The sequence below is a fragment of the Crocodylus siamensis genome, chromosome 15, assembly GCF_052110815.1.
Source record: "Crocodylus siamensis isolate JL-2025a chromosome 15, ASM5211081v1, whole genome shotgun sequence".
Classification (NCBI taxonomy): Eukaryota; Metazoa; Chordata; order Crocodylia; family Crocodylidae; genus Crocodylus; species Crocodylus siamensis.
Window position 1 is genome coordinate 38,140,237 of NC_143409.1, and position 18,867 is coordinate 38,159,103.

At 43.9% G+C, this 18,867-nt stretch overlaps 1 protein-coding gene across 2 annotated transcripts in view; it reads right to left on the bottom strand.

Annotated features, from left to right (window-relative positions):
* Positions 1-18,867, bottom strand: part of LOC149852365 (neuronal acetylcholine receptor subunit alpha-7) — a 104,187-nt gene that overhangs the window by 46,736 nt on the left and 38,584 nt on the right. For both annotated transcript variants that reach the window (XM_090030183.1, XM_090030182.1), the window contains one exon: positions 183-227. Coding sequence is in view for 1 of the 2 variants with exons in the window: in XM_090030182.1 (XP_089886308.1) it covers positions 183-227 (45 nt within the window). In the remaining variant the exon portion in view is untranslated. The remainder of the gene's footprint in view (positions 1-182; positions 228-18,867) is intronic.

The following is an 18,867-nucleotide window of genomic DNA, read 5'->3' on the forward strand; positions in this document are numbered from 1 at the left end:
ATGTAATCTTGAGTTTCAGATGAGTGAAACACTTCCAATGACTTTATAAATCCTTCCAATGTGATAACACATCTCTTAAAACTCCCCATGAGTGAAGCAATGTGAGGGTGCACCCCTTAAATTTACAAGTACTTGCACACATACATTTGAAGGCCATAAAAAAAGATTATTTCAAAACTTACCATTTGTAACCAAATGTTTGTTGTTAAAACTTGGTTCTTTTCATCCTGGAAAGAAAAAAAAGAACAAGTCAATACTGGCACAAGGGTAGGACTCTGGCAATTATGCTAGAATATCTTTCAACCGAAAGAAATCATGGATAATGTGCCTTGTTACGGTTAACTCTACCCCACTGTAAAACAATTTTTGAAGAGTTAGGTTTAAATTGTTATTTTATGCTACTGCAGTCCTCTACTCTCATCATCGGTTGAAGGTAGAAGAAGATGACTCTTCCCTGTAGCTCCTCCTTCTTTAATACAGCAGGTCTCAAAGGCAGAACAAATTATACTAAGGGTTGACTGTTTCATCTTGCTTCTGCAAAGCTCTCCCCCTGGTTAACCTAACATGCCAGAAATGGAGCTACACCAGTATGTACAGGTAATAGAAACAATGCAAACTATGGATAAATCCAGGTGCAGCAACTATGCGACTTTATGGCCTGATTTTTACCACACAAGTAGGGCCTTTGATTTGAGTGGAACTACGCTATTTCACAACTTTACCAAAATCCACACAATCAGGGCTGTACATAGCTGCACTGCCCAAAAAATGGTCAGGAAGTAATTGTGATTTGCAAAGGCACAATTTGTTTCCATGTTTCCCTCCTGGCCCTAACTCCAGGTTGATCACACCTCTCTGCTGGAACCTTGCACCAGCCCTACCCCTGAAGAAGTGCAAGCCCCGAACCCAGTACCTTGGCACAACAGGGCTGCCTGGTATATTATAAGCCTAGAGTCAACATTACATTAATTCACTACCTGCCCATCTCTAAACCCACCAAAAACATGCCTGCAAAGGCTCTAAACTCATCTGCATGGGCACACAGCACAAGCCAAAGTAAGTTCCTACTCAGTGCAAGTACTGGTAGCAAAACCAGCATGTTAACATTTAGGTTAACTAAGAAAGTAAACCCTTCAGTTATCAGGCAGAGAAATGTTTGAGACCTATTTCTCTGAACTTACCAACAATTCTTGGCTCTTAAAGCACATCAGTCCCCAGTCAGACTCTAATGGGACACACTGCCATCCATTTCTCCTTCATTAGAATTCACTTTCGAAGCCAAATGCAAAACAGGCAATGTTTTTTGGCTTCAGTCAAACTAAAGCTCTACATCCCCTGCCCAGGAGGGTTTTTTCCTACAATTCAGCTTTCCATTTTAGAAACCCACCATTCCGCTATACACCCCAAGGAAATGATACAGCAAATCCCAGAGTCGCATGTGAAGTTTGGCAGGACCAACAAAGCTGCTCATACTTGTATTTGAAATAGCAGGAATCTACGTTTTCTTCTTAACCAAACTAAAACAAATTTGATAAAAACCAATTTCATTCAAATTATACACACTGCACAAAAGTCTTCTTGTGCTGGAAGTATAAAGGTCTCATTTAATGTGTATTCACTTTTTTGGCAGATATGAACAACTGGAAGGTCTAGGAAACTGTAGCCGTATTGGGTAATGTAATGATAAGAATTATGCAGCATGAAAAAACAGCTACAGCTGCCTGAGAAAGTGACATTTTGAAACGAAATGGACGCATTTAAAGAGGAGATTCAGTAAAGGTATGCAAGGTATCCTGGACCACAGGGGATCCCAACAAATGTACATACAAATTAAAAATGCCAAAATCCTCCTTGATGCATATTTTACATGAATAAATTCTGCTGTTAGATGCATGTGCTTAGCACTCGTTAAAAAAAAAAAAATCAAGGGAAGCAAACCGGTGGAATTCAAAACTCGTCTCTTTATTATCTGTCTCCTCCATTCAATGAACTTGCCTTTTACCCAGCATCCCTCACTGGGTAAAATGTCATTTCAAAGCTTTCATGAAATGGGGAGTGTGTGTCTAATCAGCCCCCAGTCCTAGCAGTACACCTAGGTACATGTTACTACATATGCTGTAGGCTAAACATATGGCATACGAGAGAAAAACATTAATCATAGCTATTGCAGTTGCTCAAACACATTGCTGATGGTTTGCAAAATATGTTGCCTTTTTTGTAAATATTCATAGAAGAAACTAATCAATATTAGTGGCTATTATTCTATATCGAGACAAATATTTGGATAATGCACCACACATCTCTGTAAATGTTTATGAGAAGATTACTGGTTCCAACTGGATCATGGGAAATTAGGGCTGAAAAGACCTCAAAGTCATCTAGTCCAGCTCCCTATCCATGTCAGGATCTCTCCCAACTACACCAGCCCAGCCAAGCATCTCTCCAACCTGCTCAAGTTTCCTGCATACTATCACCAGAACGCTGAAATCTACACCGATTCAATGGTAACCAGCGCTAGCCGATTTTACTCCTCCAGACATTTGCCACAACAAAGCTACATACAGAGAGGCTGTCCGCATGAATGATAACCAAGACCTCCCCATCCATAGAGATTTAAAGAACCTCCCAGCTCACTGCTTGATTTTCCGGAAACCTTTGTGGACACGCGTAGAAGCCCTTGTAGGACAAAACAGCGCAGCACCTTGGAGGAAAGCATGGAATGAAACCACCATTCAGAGTAAACATCTAATTTCCGACCCAACAATAAAGACTCCTGGTTTTGACCTTACGTGGAAAACATGGAAGGCTCTAAATTGGATCTGAACCAGGCATGGTCACTGCAGTAACTTGATGCACAGATGGTGTATTAGAGTTCTGCAAGATGCGACTGTGGCAATCCAGATCAAACTATGAACAATATAACAACACTCTGGCCTCTATACAAATTTGATGGTGACACTGCAGAGATGCATTCCCTTTCCTCAAGAGCATTAGACTGGTTAACTAATCTTAAACTGGACTTATAATTGTTGGTCCAAGTCAGCCATATGAAAGAAGAACCTGCTCTTGAAAATCGTCAAGGATGGAGATTCCACAATTTCTATAAGTAGCCTGTTACAGTGCTTGACCACCCTTATAATGGAGGAAATTCTTCATGATTTCAACTCAGATTTTCTCTGTGCTGCAGTCTAAAGCTATTACTCCTACGCCAACCCACTATATGCACATAACAGTTTACTCCCCATCTTCTTTATAATCACCTTTCAGGTATATGAAGACTGTTATCAAAAACCCCTTCATTTACAAGTGACATCCCTCTAATACAATCCAGTATGCTGTTGTCTATTTTGGCAACAAAAGCACTCAACTCATATTCAGCTGATGGTCTACTATAACCCCTCAATGGTGAAGTCTAGCCGTCTGTATTTTGTGCATGCAATTATTCCATCCAAAATGCAGGACTTGCACTTGCTGAATCTCAACCGATGGACTGCAGACCATTTTTCTATTTTATCCAGGTCATTCTGAATCCTACCCCTGCCCTCCAGGGTGTCAGTTACTTTACCCAACTTGATGTCATCCAAAAATTTGCTAAGCATGGACTCAATCCCTTCATCCAAATCATTAAAAATGTTGAATAATACTGGACCCGGGACAGGCCCCTGGAAAACCCCACTTGATACTTCCCCCAAACTAGACACTGAGCCATTGATGACTCCTTACTAAACATGATGATCCAACCACCTATGTATCCACCTTAGAGTATTTTCATCTGATTTGTATTTCTTTAGTTTATTAAATGAGAACGTCATGGGAGATAGTGTCAACAGTCACAGGATATCAAAGTTATCAAAAGAATATATAAGCTAGTTTTCAGTGGGAATTAATGCACAAGGTAAGGAAAAATTACTGCATTTACTTGAATACGAGATGACGTTCTTTTCCCCCAACCAGCATAGGGAAAAAGCTCCTCATTTTATAAATGTGTACAAGGAAATCTCACTAAATACATGATTCTTCAATAACTGCTTCCAAAAAACAGCCAGGGCTCAGTAAGGGAAAAATCAACTATTTGATTAAGTGCAGCCAATGCTGAGCACAGCTATAAAACACACGGCCCTTACTGGGCAAACATGCAGATGAAAAGCTACCGCAAGAAGAAGTTAGTGTAGCCCAGGGATTGGCAATCCTCAGCACGCATGCCAGAGCACGGTATGTGAGGCCACTTTGCTCGGCATACCGCTGCCAGCCTGGGCTCTGGGCAGCTGCCACTACCCAGGAAGCCCAGGCTGCTCCCAGCAGGTGTCTGAGAGGCTGCAAGCCCTACTGCAAGCAGCCCAGGCTGCATGGCTGGCAGCAGCTACTCAGAGCCAGGGTTGCACTGCTTCAGGCCCCTCTCCTACCATCCACTCTGAGGTATGCCTACAGACACCCGCTGTATGGAGCTGATGCCAGGGCTCTGGAGCAGGGGCGGCACCAGCCTCTTCCTGGTGGTGGAGCTGGGCTCAGCTGGGCCAGGAGGCTCTATCCCCACCACCACCCACCCACCCTGCGCAGTTGAGCCCACCCGACTCCCACCCACTCTGAGCCCAGCCCCAGCCCAGCACCCCCCACTAGAAAGAGGCTGGTGTTGCCACTACCAGGAGCACTGTACCTTTGCAGTCTCAGCTGCAAGGGGTGAGTGGGCAGCAGCAGTGCTGGAAGGGCTAGCTACGGAGAAGGGGGGGACCTAAGGTATATTTTGGGGAGGCTCTCACACCCTCAAACCCTCCCCTATCGCTGCCCCTACAGCTGGCTGATAGGCAGGCTCCAGGCTTTCCCAGGGAAGCACAGGGACTGTGGCAAGCCCAGAGCATCATCAGCTCAGACTCTGTCCTGCTGCCCAATAGCACGCACACAAGTCCATGTGTGTGCGCCTGTGGCTGCATGTGTCCATGTGCATGCACGTGCACCTGTGTGTCTGGTTACATATGTGTCTGTGTGCACAGGGGTGTCTGGTTCTGGGCATGTGCCTTCTCTGTGTGTTTGCATGTGTACATCTGGTTCTCTGTTTGCGTGTGTGTGCACGTGCGTCTCTCTCTCCTCACCCTTTTTTCCCTCTCTCTCTTCCGTGTCATCTTTTTACTCCCTCTCATCACAACATGCTTCACAAAAATAAAATACACAAAAACAAAGGTAGTATATGAAGTTTCCTTTATTGTCACCAGGTTGAGAATTTTTAGAAAACCTGGTATTTACTGTAAAAAAAAAAAAAAAAAAGGCAATGTTTATGATTATTAACAATATTAATAAGCAGCGTGTCCCCCAACCCCAGTTTTGTTTTTCTGACATGCCAGTACTCTGGTTTTTTTGGCACTCTGGCCAAAAACATTGCCTATTTGAATAAGATATGTGGTAGTGCCCACATCACCCAATGGGACCCCAAACAGATCACCCAGAAGCCCCCTGTTGCTCTCTCTCTCTAAGTCTGGTGCATATGATTAATGTGGCCCCAACCTTCATGAGGTGAAGCTCGACCAGGTTGCCCCATACTTTGTCTGTATATAAACTGGACCCATGATAAGAACTCCCAGTCCCAGTCATACCAGGTGCTAATTAGCTCATAGATCCTTTGTGGAGGGTACCTGGAGTACACACCACATATATACCGAGCAGTACTGAGCCATGGGGTCACCACGGCTTGAAATGCTGTTGAATCTGGTAGGGCCCAGCCCAGTGAACTATGTGGTAAATCACAAGCCTTTGACTTTGGACTAATAATATCATGCAAAGTTTGTACTATACATATAAGTAGATACCAAAATGCTGCTCAAAACTGTGTCTATGGACTCTAGTAAGACTTGCAACAGTTTCAAAAAAGGCAACATACAGCAATTCTGGGTGACATACCCAGCACCTAAGGAGGGGCATGGTGGGGAGGAACATGCCCCCTGACCCCAAGTGCTCCGGCTGGTAGTGTGGCACGGACAGTGTTAGTGCCCCCCCTAAAACTGGCTCCACTGGTGGCACATGGCTACTGCCCCTCCCCCAGTTGCATCCTGCTGTTGCCCCCGCCAGCCTTGGGAGGCACCAGTCATCCATGCTGGGTGAACTAAGTGTATGGATACCACATGCAAATTGCTACAGCCATGTTCAGTTGCAAGGTTACTGCTTCCAGCTGTCCTCCTCAGTTCCATATGCTCAAGCAGGGTCTGACAGCAAGAAGGTGGAGACGGAGCTGCCAAGGGAAAGAGTTAGGGGGAAGCAGATAGTAAAGGGGCTACTCAGCCCACCAGATTTATTTTTCCTGCTGCAGCAGTGGGAAAGGACAAATTCAAGGCAAGGCTCCAATAATTAGATTCTATACCTGGAAAACTATAACAAAAAATTATCAATTTTCCTTATATAGAATCTAATTATTAGGGGGTCATCTTATAATCAAAGGTCATTTTCTACTTGAGCAAATATGGTACACCAATGGTTCATTCATGTCATCACGATCCAAATGTTTATGACCAAATGGAGTTAATTCAAGTTCGGTTCACTGTTTTCATTTCTTTGGGGCTAGATGTAAAAAGCAAGGTTCAGGCAGCCTGCTCGTTAATCGTGACACTTGTGTCAAGGTTGAGGGCTAACCCACATAAGCAAGCTAAACGTCAAGTGCATGACATCTGTGCAAAGCGCACCATAGTAGGATTGCACCGTTTGTGTGAATTCATTTTGGGAGCATTTTACCTCACAAGGGGCAAATGGCTTGTGAAAAAAGAGAGCTAGACACACACACACACACACACACACACACACACACACACACACACACAAACACACACACACACACACACACAAAAGTGCCTGGCTGAAACTTTGCTCAATTGCTAACCAAAGGGTTTGTCTTCACTACATTGTTACCTCTAGGTGGAACAAGTTATGCCCCTAACCTGACTTTAATCCACACACAAAGCCCTCCAACTCTAGCTAAATGATATTTTAAACCAAAATTAGCTGGCTCTTTGACAGTAGGAGAGGCAATTTGAATCTTAAGGTGGTAAAATAACAAGGATGCAAAAAAAAAAAAAAAAAAGTTAAAACAGTAGAGACCAAAATACCCAAGTACTCTGCATCAAAGAAGTGGTCACTTTCAATGGAGCTAGCCTAAATTGATTAAGAGTAGTTCAAATGCATTAACAGGAGTTAAATCTCGCAGTCAAGACAAGTCTCAAGTGAATATGCAGGATTCTGTTTTCCTGTTATGTACTTTAAAGATTCAGAACCTGAAATAATATATTTGATCAGAACAGCTCCCATTTGGATCACTATATTTAAGGCTCCATCAGTGTTTTAATAAAAAAAAATCCATCTTCCAAGCATTCTGAGGCAGTCAGAAAAATCTTCATTGTCGGCTAAGGCTTGGTATAATGCTCCTTCCCTGGAGCAAACTGTTTCACACATTTCAGTTAAAACTGGTTTGGCCATTGTTCCATGAATAGGATGAAAATGACAGTTTTCTGGCTTCAGAAGCTTTATTGGACTCTGCTGTCTCATAAACACTCCTTTTTTGGGGTGAGAGGCAGATTATTATTAAACACTGGTTCCCAATATGATGGATGAGATATGAAAACCAGCATCTCAGCAAAACACATTGCCTTCCATCATAGCTGTGCACTACTTAAAATGTTTATAAAAGACTGGGACTGGCTGTGAAATTCTGCCCAAATTCCATCAAACATTTCACATCACATTGTAATGTATTCACAACAAATACCCGAAAAAAACTTGTACCCAGTAAAGAAACCACAAATCACTTGGGGGGGTGGGGTGGAAATCATATCAGATAGTTGGGGGAGGGGGAGGAGAAGAACCAAAAAAACAGAAGGTCCATAACTAGAAGATATATTTGCTAGGCAATTTTGCCTAAGTTCCAGCCATTTTAGGGTAACTGTTATATGGCAAATGTGAAGCTACTGCTCAAACAGCTCAGCTCACTAAGGAGGTTATATCATACTAATTTATTGAGCACCTATTGCAGCTGCAGGCCTCCACTACCAAACCCATGGATGTAGTAATGATCCAATAGTCTGGAGAGTAAGACTGTTCATTCTGCTGGTTATGAGTAGATGATGATCACTGTTATGCAATTAAATGAAGGTCAGAGAAGTCTATACATTCCCCAATGCTTTCGAGAGAGTGCAGCACTAGACATTTCTCTTTGTAGGATTCCATTGTATTTATTCCCATCTCCTTTCCCTTATTATTGGTCTTCATAACTTTAATCTCCAACTGATCATTTTTGAGAAATCCAGTATTTCTCCTCACCTCTCCCTCTTCAACAAAGCAGTGGAAAAATATGAAAAAAAAGAAGTGTAAGGCTTGGTCTGTAAGAGGCACAAATCTGGGCAGCTCTCAAAGGGACCCCACTATCGATACTGCAGACACCAAGAAAGAGATCTTATTCCACTTAGGTACCTAGATCAAGCTTTTCACTTAAGTGTGATTCTACTACACCCTAAACATTACTGAAAAACATTTAAGCACAATAAGTGGATGGATCCTCTTCATACTTTCTCTGGTTTAGTCTTAGTCATAATGTATTGATTGCACAAGGTCAGTTTGTTGGTGCTTTTTGTGGGGAGCACGAGCAGGGTCAAATAGGATCACGCTGAGGCACAGAATAGGCCTAAAGATCTGCAGTGGAGAGTGGTGAGAAAAAGCAATTAAATGGAATTCAGTGATGAAATTATGAAAGGAAAGCCATCACCCCTGGGATTGAGCCTGTCATTGTCCTCCACACATGGGAAGGCAAATTAAGATATGCTTTAATTAGACAACTTTATTAACTCATCTGGGAACTACAAGCAAGAACTTATTCACTTCCACCAGGCAGAGGGATGTCATCACCCTCCTGCAAAGCTGGTCCTCAGCTCACTGCTGGAACTGACAGCCCTGACTGTGTAGGAGGGGAATGGTCTGGGGAAAGCAAGCCAAGATGCCTAATTTCAGCCAGGGTATTATACACAGCAATTCCAGGCTGTGCCTCAGTTTCCTTGAGGAGAAAAGACAGCTGGGCTCACCTGTGGGGGCCTACAAAGACATCTGCCCAAAATAACCACTCCCGTTAAAAACCACCTTCTGAAGACAGACCATATATGCCAACTGTCTGCCCACCTCCCCTGGAAGCATTTCAGTATTCATCAAGCAGAAGAGAGAGACTGACTAACTCAGTTATTAGGACACTGACTGAGGTGAGACCTGCAACTTCTGGTCCCCATTTCAATTAATTTAAAAGTTATTTCTCCTAAGTGGACTAGCCACAGGCACATTTCAGCACTCACAACCTCAACCAGATTAGAAGATGGTCCTAAGAGATGGGAGTGTGGATTCACATCCACTCATGCAGACGCAAGAACTGAAGTCTGGTCTTTACCCTCCATGTTCCAGAACACCACTGAAGCCTAAACTCTGCTCATCACGCACAAGGAGCAGCAGGCAGCTGCACCTGCTGGAGGAGCCCTAGGGGACATTTGCCTCAGATGTCCAGTTCTTCCCAGCCCCCCCAATTGCTCTACTAGGAAAAAAAAAAAATACTTCATCCTTTTTGAAGGTACAGTTTATTCCCACCCCTCACCAACCAGCTCTCCTAGTCTGTCCATGGTGGGAAGGGGAAAAAAAAAACTGATCTCTTCCCAATTCCTCACTTAGTACTCCTTAGAAAGAACACTGACTGTTTTCCTAGTAGAGCTGCAAAGGGTTAAAGAGGCCAGCACGCCCCTGGATGACCTTCATAGGACTGGGGGCCATATGCTGAAACGTTCACCTATTTTTGTGCACTAGTTGCTCTCTACAAAGTTACACAAAGGTTGTGTTATTTAGTGGCTAGGAGATTTAAAGAAAATACCTTTCCATACATGATTAATGTTTTAATATTATATCAGCAATAAGCTTACTAACATTTTGAGAATTTGGAACCATGTGGCATTTGTAATGTTGTAAATGCCAGAAAATTTGGCTTTTGAAGTACTTGTGAGCTCTTCTGTTCTTGGAGGCTAGAAGCTACAAGATATTCCATCCTCAAGGACTAAACATGGCCACACTTCTTCAGTGCCTTTCCAGCTGCTCCCCTACTTCCCAGCCAATCTATCCAATTATCTTTTAATTCTTAGCACAAGCTTTCTGCATAAGCTGCACAAACTTTTAAACTATTTCAGTATCTCTAAACATTTTGTTAAGAAGCTGTATACAGCTGGCTTGAAGTGCTCTGCTGGGAAGCCAGTTTCCAAGAGTCACTGAACTCCTGCATAAATTCCCAGATCAAGATTTATGTATGGCCTCATTTAAGAGGTTTCAGATTGAAGATCCCTAAAAGGGGCCAATTTTGAGAAGCACTTTTCAGCTGCATCAAGCTGAACACCCTAAAATAGAAGCATCCAAGTTCATTGGTAACTTGGGAAAATCTTGGCATCTGGACTCGTGGACAGGCACAAGCTAGGACAGCAATTCTCAGCCAGGGTCCCACTGAGCCCAGGGGTACTTGAGATACTTTCGAGGGTGACAGAGGGCATCACACAATGTTAGCGCTGTTAGGTATATCATACTTGCTCACAAAATAACCCCAGAATTTTCAAATAGGCATCCATATTGTCAAAACCATCTGCCCTGTTGTTGTCTTTGAGTTCTTTGCAACAAAAGACAATTGCTCTATTTTTTTTTATTATTATTATTTTTTTACTATAGAAAAAAAGAGGAAAAAAATAAATGCTTGCATTTTCTGAGGTGTGCCTGGAGTCTAAGACAGAGAAATACTGCACTAGAAGATATATTCAAAGGACAGTGATTAAGGTTGACATTTGAGCTTTAGCTGCGAATTACCTAGCATGGGAGCTTTAACCTGACCTCAAAATATTTTAGTACAAGTGAACAAGTACAATCTAGGTCACACTGAAGTCAGCAGCAACATTTCCATTGACCTCAAGGGTTGCAGGATTTTACCAAGAAAAGTTTTCAGGAAACTATTCTATTGAGCATGTGCTAGCTGGACAGTTTTAAACTGTTAAAGTGATTAAGTGGTCTCAAGGATTATCCTAAAAAGCCTTTCCTTTTCTTTAATGACAGCTCACCTTTAAACCACTTCCAAGAAAGATTTTTTGTACTGGATTCTTGTTATTATGAATTTTTTTTTAAGTTCTTAAAAAATGTAAGGCATGCTTCATTGTAGCAAGAAAGCTAAGCAGCCTGTCACAAGACCAGATTAAACAGGTTTCAATCAGAAATTAAGAGCAGAATGGCAGCACACATTAAGAATGGTTTATGTTCTTCCTGTATACCCAATCACCGTTATTTACTTGAATATCCTCCTTTAAAACCAGTAGGTTAATCTGTTCATTATCTCTTATCTCATTCTGTCATCACTTTCTCATTCAGCACTCTCAGAAGATCTTTTGATCCACAAAGTTAAATTACTATCGCCTAATGAAATTTGTTTCCAGCCTGTTTGAGGCTCGAACAATGTTTTAAGTTGTAAATTTACTACCTAGTTAATTAATACAGGTGGTTTTCTTTAGAGGTGCACCAATATATCAGTTGCATATTGCATAGTTTCTCAACCTGTGATACGCAAGACACAGGCAGGGGGTACACGGGTACCTCACCACTCTCTCTCTCATGCCCTCTTTTCCTCTCTCTTGCCCCTTCCTCCTCTCAAAACTGTGACAAGAAGTTTGGTGTGCCTCACTTTGCGTGGGTACTGGGTTCAGTCCTCCTAGCTTTGGCCAACATCACCTCTAGCTCAGGTACATACTTGAGTTCTGCACCCCTGGTGTAAAAGGTGGCAACCCTACCCACACCTGATGAGATATCTGTCATATCATGGCCTTATATACACAGCCATTCTTCCAACATATGGCACACATTAGTCTGTAAATATAAAATCCCCTACAAAACTGAGTGTTGGGGTACTTACTACAGTTTTCAGAAGTTAGGGGGTACCTGCTACTTAGATGGTTGAGAAACACTGGCATATTGGATCAGCACAGATAAAAGGAAAATTGACATTACTGGCAATTGGCTTTTTTTGGCCAGTGTAGCTGATAACATCACTGATACATGTCACATGTATGCGAGCAGCCACAGCACACACATAGCCAGCAATGCTTACTGGCCAGTAAGTCTGTGGGGGGAAGATACAGGCCCCTACAATGAGGAAGGGAGTGGGACTGGGACTGGGACTGGGGCTGCCCAGACAGGGCAGAGCTAGGCACAGGATGGAACCACAGACAGATCATCCAGGGAGAGCAGGGAGGAGTGGAGAGGGGAATATTTGTGCATGAGGCAAAGGCAGGCTGTTCGCTGCAGACTTGAGGCTAGTGGCTGTGCCAACTTCTTCCTGGTGGGGGGTGCTGGGCCGGAGCTGCACTCAGGGCACATAGTGATGGCACTAGGAGGCAGAGGGAGGCCATGGGGGGGGGGCTACAGCCACCCCCAAATTCACAATAACCCCCCCCCTGTAGCCACCCCTTCCAGCACCGCCACCCCACTAGGAAGAGGCCAGAGCAGCCCCTGGCCCCAAACGTGCAGTGGGCAGCCTGCCCTTGCCCCACACAGATGCAGGGAGCACATGCCCCCCATGCCTCCCCCAAGGGTGCATGCAGCGGCAGGGAGCCACCAAACTTCCCCACACCATGCCCCCCAGACAAGCCACCCATGGCTCCATCCTGCGCCCTCTCCCCAGCTGGGCAGCCATACATCTTCCCTCACCACAGGGACCTCGATCTGCCCCTGCCCCTTCCCCTTCTCCCCCCCACCGCCCAACAGACTTACTGGCTAGACACTACTCTCCAAGCTGCTGAGCTGCATATCAGCTAGTGAATCAGTGACCAATATAGCTGGTTAATCATCAGCCATAAGTATCAGTCAAAATCATCTTTAATCTGTGTACCCCTAGTTTTCTTCCCTTTTTAGGGTCACACACTGAAGTCACTAACCTGTGCAATGGCAATGTGAAAGGGAACAATTTAAAACACCTAATCCCTTCAGTGTCTGGAGACAGAATACAGCTGGAGGTTAAATTTAGATGCACACAAAAATTCAGCTACATTTAGCAAAAGGTACCGACAATCCTGTCCTCACTCCACATTATTTTTTGGCTACATCTTGACAGCTTTGTAACACTGTCATACCAAGCCATTGTCTAAAGTTCACTGAAGTTTTCAGGCCGTTGGGGGAGGTGGGGGGAGCAAGCCACCACCATACAGTCAAGCAGAGAAGAAAAAACTTCTGCTGGCAGCTCCTGACAGCCCTTGTTTTAGTTCTACCACAAAAACATAAGAGGAGCTCAATTCCTGCTCTGACAGCAGTCATAAATTAGCTTAGAGCAGGGCTGTCCAACTGCAGGCCATTTGTGGGACATAGGCCGCCAAGTGGGTAATATGCAGTAGGCCTGTGCAAAGTGGCTAGTACTCATTTCGGATTCGGCCGATTCAGGGGAGAGCAATTCAATTCGGTCTTTTGAACCACTGTCCCAATTTGATTCGGCCAAATTCGATTCAGAGATTTGGTCGCCAAATCGGCTGAATCTCCAAAATCAAACAAGCCCCATCCCCCGCCTGCTCTCTCAGTCCCATCAATGTCTGCCCTGCCCAGCCCCAGCTCTTTAAAAAAAAAAAAAAAAAAAAAAAGAGCCCCCACTCACCAGCTACTGCCAGGTGAAGGGCAATCCCCACTGCCCCCACTGCATGGCGGGCTCTGCCATGAGCCCTCAGAAGCCCTGAGGTCACTGCAGCAGCTAGTGAGTGTGGAGCTTTTGAAAAAAGAGCCAGAAACTGGGCCAGGGGGATGGGGTCTGGTGGTGGTCCCCCCCATGGTCCCCTCCCCCAACCCATCCCCCTCGTCCCCTTACTCACACGGAGTCCGGGTCCAGCTCCCTGTGGCAGCAAGTGGGGACTGCCCGAATCTCTGAAGCTCTCCAAATCGATTTGGTCCTTTTGATTGGTCTCCTGATTTGATTCAGATGCAGAGATTCACACGAGGAAATCTGGTTGTCCCACCAGACAGCAAGCTAACCTATTTAACAATTTCTTTCCCTCCATTTTTCTGAGCAGGGACCGGGTCATCCCCCCTATTGGGACCCCTGTAGTCCCCAAGGAAGGCACACCCAGGCCTAGGGTCAGAGAGGACCTAGTTAGGGAACTTCTGGAGGGACTGGATGTATTTAAACATTGTTTGACCCCAGTACTCTTTCCTGCCCATGGCACGGGGTCGGACATGATGATCTGCTCAGGTCCCTTCTGACCCTACTAACTATGAAACTATGATTGAGCCACTGAATCAAGCTAAATCTCCTCCAGATCAAATTAGCACCCAAAGCTTTGCACAGCCCTAATATGCAGGCCACAAACCCCAGTGGCTTCCTCATCTGCTGCCAGTGTAGCCCACATGGCAGTGGTGGGGTTGGGGAGGGCAGGGGGGATCCTGAGCAGGGGCCACCCCTGCAGCATGCAGCACCTGCCTACAGCTTGGGCAGCGCTGTCTTAAAGAACAACACAATAAACCCCAAACCTCAAATGAACTGAAGATAGAAGTCAAGTCAGGAAGTTGTGAATTCCTATCTGCCTGTGCTACTGTAGCACACTCCAACACTTCATGAGGCTCATCCCTTCACCTCCACGATCACCTAAAAGCAACTGTCTCCCAACTTCATCTACTGGCACCATAACCTAAAACCTTCAGTGTTTTCAAAGTACTAAAGTCAATCAAAATGTTTAGACTGTCACATTCCATGCACTTGGGAAAGCATCTCATTTCCACACTGCAGAAGTCATTGTTTTGTATTAGAATAAGTTGGGTGAAGGTAAGGATATGCTAGATTGTTGGTATCTGGAAGGAAAAGCCTTATAGAATGTTGCAATGAATCTCAGCCCTGCAGGCAATATGAGGGTGGAAAGGAGGGCAGAAGATGGGAGTTTTTACAAGAAGTGACACCTGAATTCCTGGTGTCCTCTTTTCCAGCCTAAGGAATGTTTCCCCTAGGCAGTGGAGCTCAGCCTTTTACAAGTGGCAGGCCATGCATTTGCAACCTGGCTGCACTGTGGGCCACCACTCCCCTCCAGCAGGGGAGTTAGGGAAGGGATGGGGGGGGGGGGTAGAGGGAGGTGGCTGCCAGTATCAGAGCGAAGAAAGTGAGAGGAAGAGATCTTTGGAGGAGTATTAGCAGCATGGCTTAGGGCAGGGAAAGGGATGTTCCAGGCCAAGCAGCTTGCCACTGATTCCCCAGGCTGAAGGCTATACCACGCCCTTCACCATGACATGTGCATCAGTGCCCCATATGGCAAATGTAGAGCTCTGACTACTCTAAAACAACGTTATATCAACTGAGACAGCCTATCACAAATGGAAATAAAGATGAGCTACTATGCAACCCAGCCTGTACAGTTCACCTCTTCAAAGTTGCTTGCCAATCCTCATCTTCTAGGATGATGTAAATAGAGCTCCTCTTAAATCAGAGTGCTAGACAGACCTGGTACATTTGACAGAGATGAAGTCTGTCAGATTGCCAAGCTTCTTATTTTGTATCCGATTCTGTAGGATACTGGAGTGGATGCCACCTGAAAGCCAATTTTCCTTGGCTACTCTAAGCTGCTAATGACTTGCATAGGAGTTGAAAGCACTGAACACATCACCCCTTTTCTCCTCTTCTATTCCTGGGGCAACTTCTCTGCTGGGGTTGTATCCAACTCAGTGACTTTCACGCACTCTTAACTCAGTCTCTGGCTTTGGTAGTCCTTTAGGAATAAAATATTAAAGCTGTGCTCACTCAGGGATTTAGCTAAATGTCTCCATAACGTTAAAGTAAATCTCAGATTAAATTCCTTCTATCCAGTCTGAGAGTGCTTTCCTTTCTTTTTTTTTATCTTTGGTTCTTGTTTTGTGATTTAATTTGTTCTGGCATTTTTACTGAGATATTAAAAGATATATTTAAAATGAAAAAGGATAGGAAAGAGTTTTAAAAACACTGAAGTCTAGGGAAAATGTCCCAGTAAACTGAATGATTTTTGGGCCGTGTTGCATTATTATTTTACTTGTGATGTGTATACTGCCTCTGTGCTCATTCTCCTTACAGTTATATTTGAGAAATAGGATACTGGCACATGTGAACACCAACTGCTTCATTAAATGATATCAAGAGCATTATTTTTTCCCTAATAAGAAACATGGTCAGTCTATGCATATAAAAATCACATGGAAAATTTTCTTTAAAAAAAAGTGACGGTTTTTAATTTACCACACAATATGCACGGGTGCTTTAATTCACAAAATACTCTTCACAATGCTCACTATGTAATCACCTCATGATATCTTTTACTCTCCCTTACTCTTCCTATGGAGAATTCTCTCAGGTGCTTCGTTATCAATGATCTCTAATGTTTAAGGCATTAGTACCTTTTGCCATAACATTTTTATTGTTACAGTACTAATGAAAATGTCCAAGATGTTGTACAGATATATGGGAAAATATAGTTGCAGATTCCCTGAGCCACAGCTCCATGTAATGCAGAAGAGAATAGGAAGCAGCAATTAACCAGGTCCAGCTACCCTATTCAAGGCCAGTCCCAGTTCCAGGTGCCACTTAAGAGCTGAGCACCTTTCATCCTTCTATGCCCATCTATCAGCACAGCAGAAACGTTGATCTAATCAGTATCTGGCTATAAAAGTGAATTAAAACCAAAGTGAAAAGTGATTTTAAACATGTTGCCATTTTTGTCTCCTCACGGATCAGCAGCAAGCAGTGGGGCCACCACAGCCCCTCAGCCAGTCAGCAGCCGAGGAGGGTGACAATAACCATACCAAGTTTAAAACTGCGTCTTTAGCTTCTCCACCTATGAGAAGCAAGCCGCAAGCACAGCCCTACTACCGATCAGTGGCAGGGAATGTGCAGAGCAACCTGTAGAATTAAACGTGCTGATGCACACATGGCCAGGAGCCCCCAACCCACTTCCACCTAGAACAGGCACAGAAGTCTGTCTCAACTCCCCAGTCCGCTAGTGGCAACTCACAGCTGTGCAGGTCATCAACAGTTAAGCACATTACATGTGCTATGGGGGGCAGTTTAATTAGCACAGCTGAGAGCCATGCTAATTAAGAGTGCCTGGAACATCACATGTATCAGTGTCCCTGCAATGAAAAATGGCAGCAGGGCATTTTAAACTAAAGCTTGTTCCAGCTTTAAAGTGCCCCACTGCCATTTTTCAGCATGGGGAATGCCAATACACGTGACACTGGAGGCTGCACAGATACACTGGGGATGCTGGAGCACATTAATTTCCATGCTCCAGCAGCCCTGATTAATTGAGTCTGCTCCCTGCATGTGTACAGGAGACCTTGGAAAATGTTTTTAGCCTTAACACAACTGTTCTAAAATTTGAGCTAGCATTAAATTCCAATCAACGTTTGATCAGCTCAAAGTGCAACATGCAAAATGCAAACCAACATCTTCTCTCCAAAAGGGCAGACTGCAGAAAAAGGCAACGGGGGGAGGGAAAGAGATGCACATAAAATGGAAGGAACTGGGATCTTACCAAGCAAGAATGGAATTAATGGAGTCATTACCGGAGGGAGATACTAGGACTGTGATCCACAAACTCAGCGGTGCAAAAGGGAAAAGTGCCCTCTACTGAATGCTGGAGCAACGCTACACGTGTACACCTGAGAATTCATCCACATAAGTAGATTTGTTTAAAATAATTATGAATAAATCAGTGACCATTATAAAGCCTTCCCATTGACTCAGGGACAAAGGCAAGGGCAAAGATTAGTTGCAGGAATTAAAAACTTAATTGGGAATTTTTATCCTAGCAAAAAGCATCCAGATATACATCCATCCTATTATATTCGGTTTAAGGACACTGACGTGAATAATAATGTCCAGAGTATAACACCAGTAGGGGTCAAAAATAATCAGGCAGGGGGGAGATGGGGGGGGGAGTGAAGAGTTAGGGGAAAATAAGTTAAGCTGGAAAAGGAGGGTGCCATTTCACTGGGGGCAGAATTTTTAACTAGACAAAGCTTTAAAAAAAACAAAGCATCAACAGGAATGATAAAGCATCAGGTGAATCAAATGTCCAAGTTATAACACTACCTGACTCCACAAAGGACTTGTTGGGTCAGTGTCAAAAATTGAGTAATATGGACATGGTACAGCCATGTCTGCAGGTGATATTTGGAAGGAAAAAAAGCAACCCACTATAGACATTCACAAGGCCCTATTCCAGTACCTTTTGCAGCACTTGGAATTTGCCCAACAACCAGTTTGGTTAAGGGCATCCTGCATGCTGTAATACGTATTCACAATTTACATTCACCAGAGACATAAGTGATGTTAAGAAAACTAAAGATGGTGTTTCCAGAGACTGGATGCAGTAGAACTTCTCTGCAAACAATGGGGTTTTTTGGTGACAAAAACCACAAGTTACTAGACAGACAAGAAGGGGATTCACCCTGTAGCACAGAACATCACAGTTACTGAACAGACCTAGCTCCTCAGACCACAGCCGAGTTGCAAGCATGCATACGCATTTTTCCTGAATACAACAACCCTTTCAAAACTATCCCTGGGAAAAAAAGCCCAAGACCTTAAAATGTTACACAAGGGCTCAGAACAACTAGTTCAGCCTGACCAGAGTAAACAATTAAAGCTGTTATGTGATGTTTCATTTTAGAGTGGGGGCAATTTTATAACAGGGAAGTTGGAGAATGTCCAACCTGAGGATCCTCCAAGTCATCAAACCTGAACAGGGTGACTTGCAGCAGGAGAAGGAAACATTTGTGTTATTTTGGGGGAAAAGGAAAAAAAAAAGAAAATAAATCCATCAATACCTGTCTGGGAAGGCTTTTATCATTTTA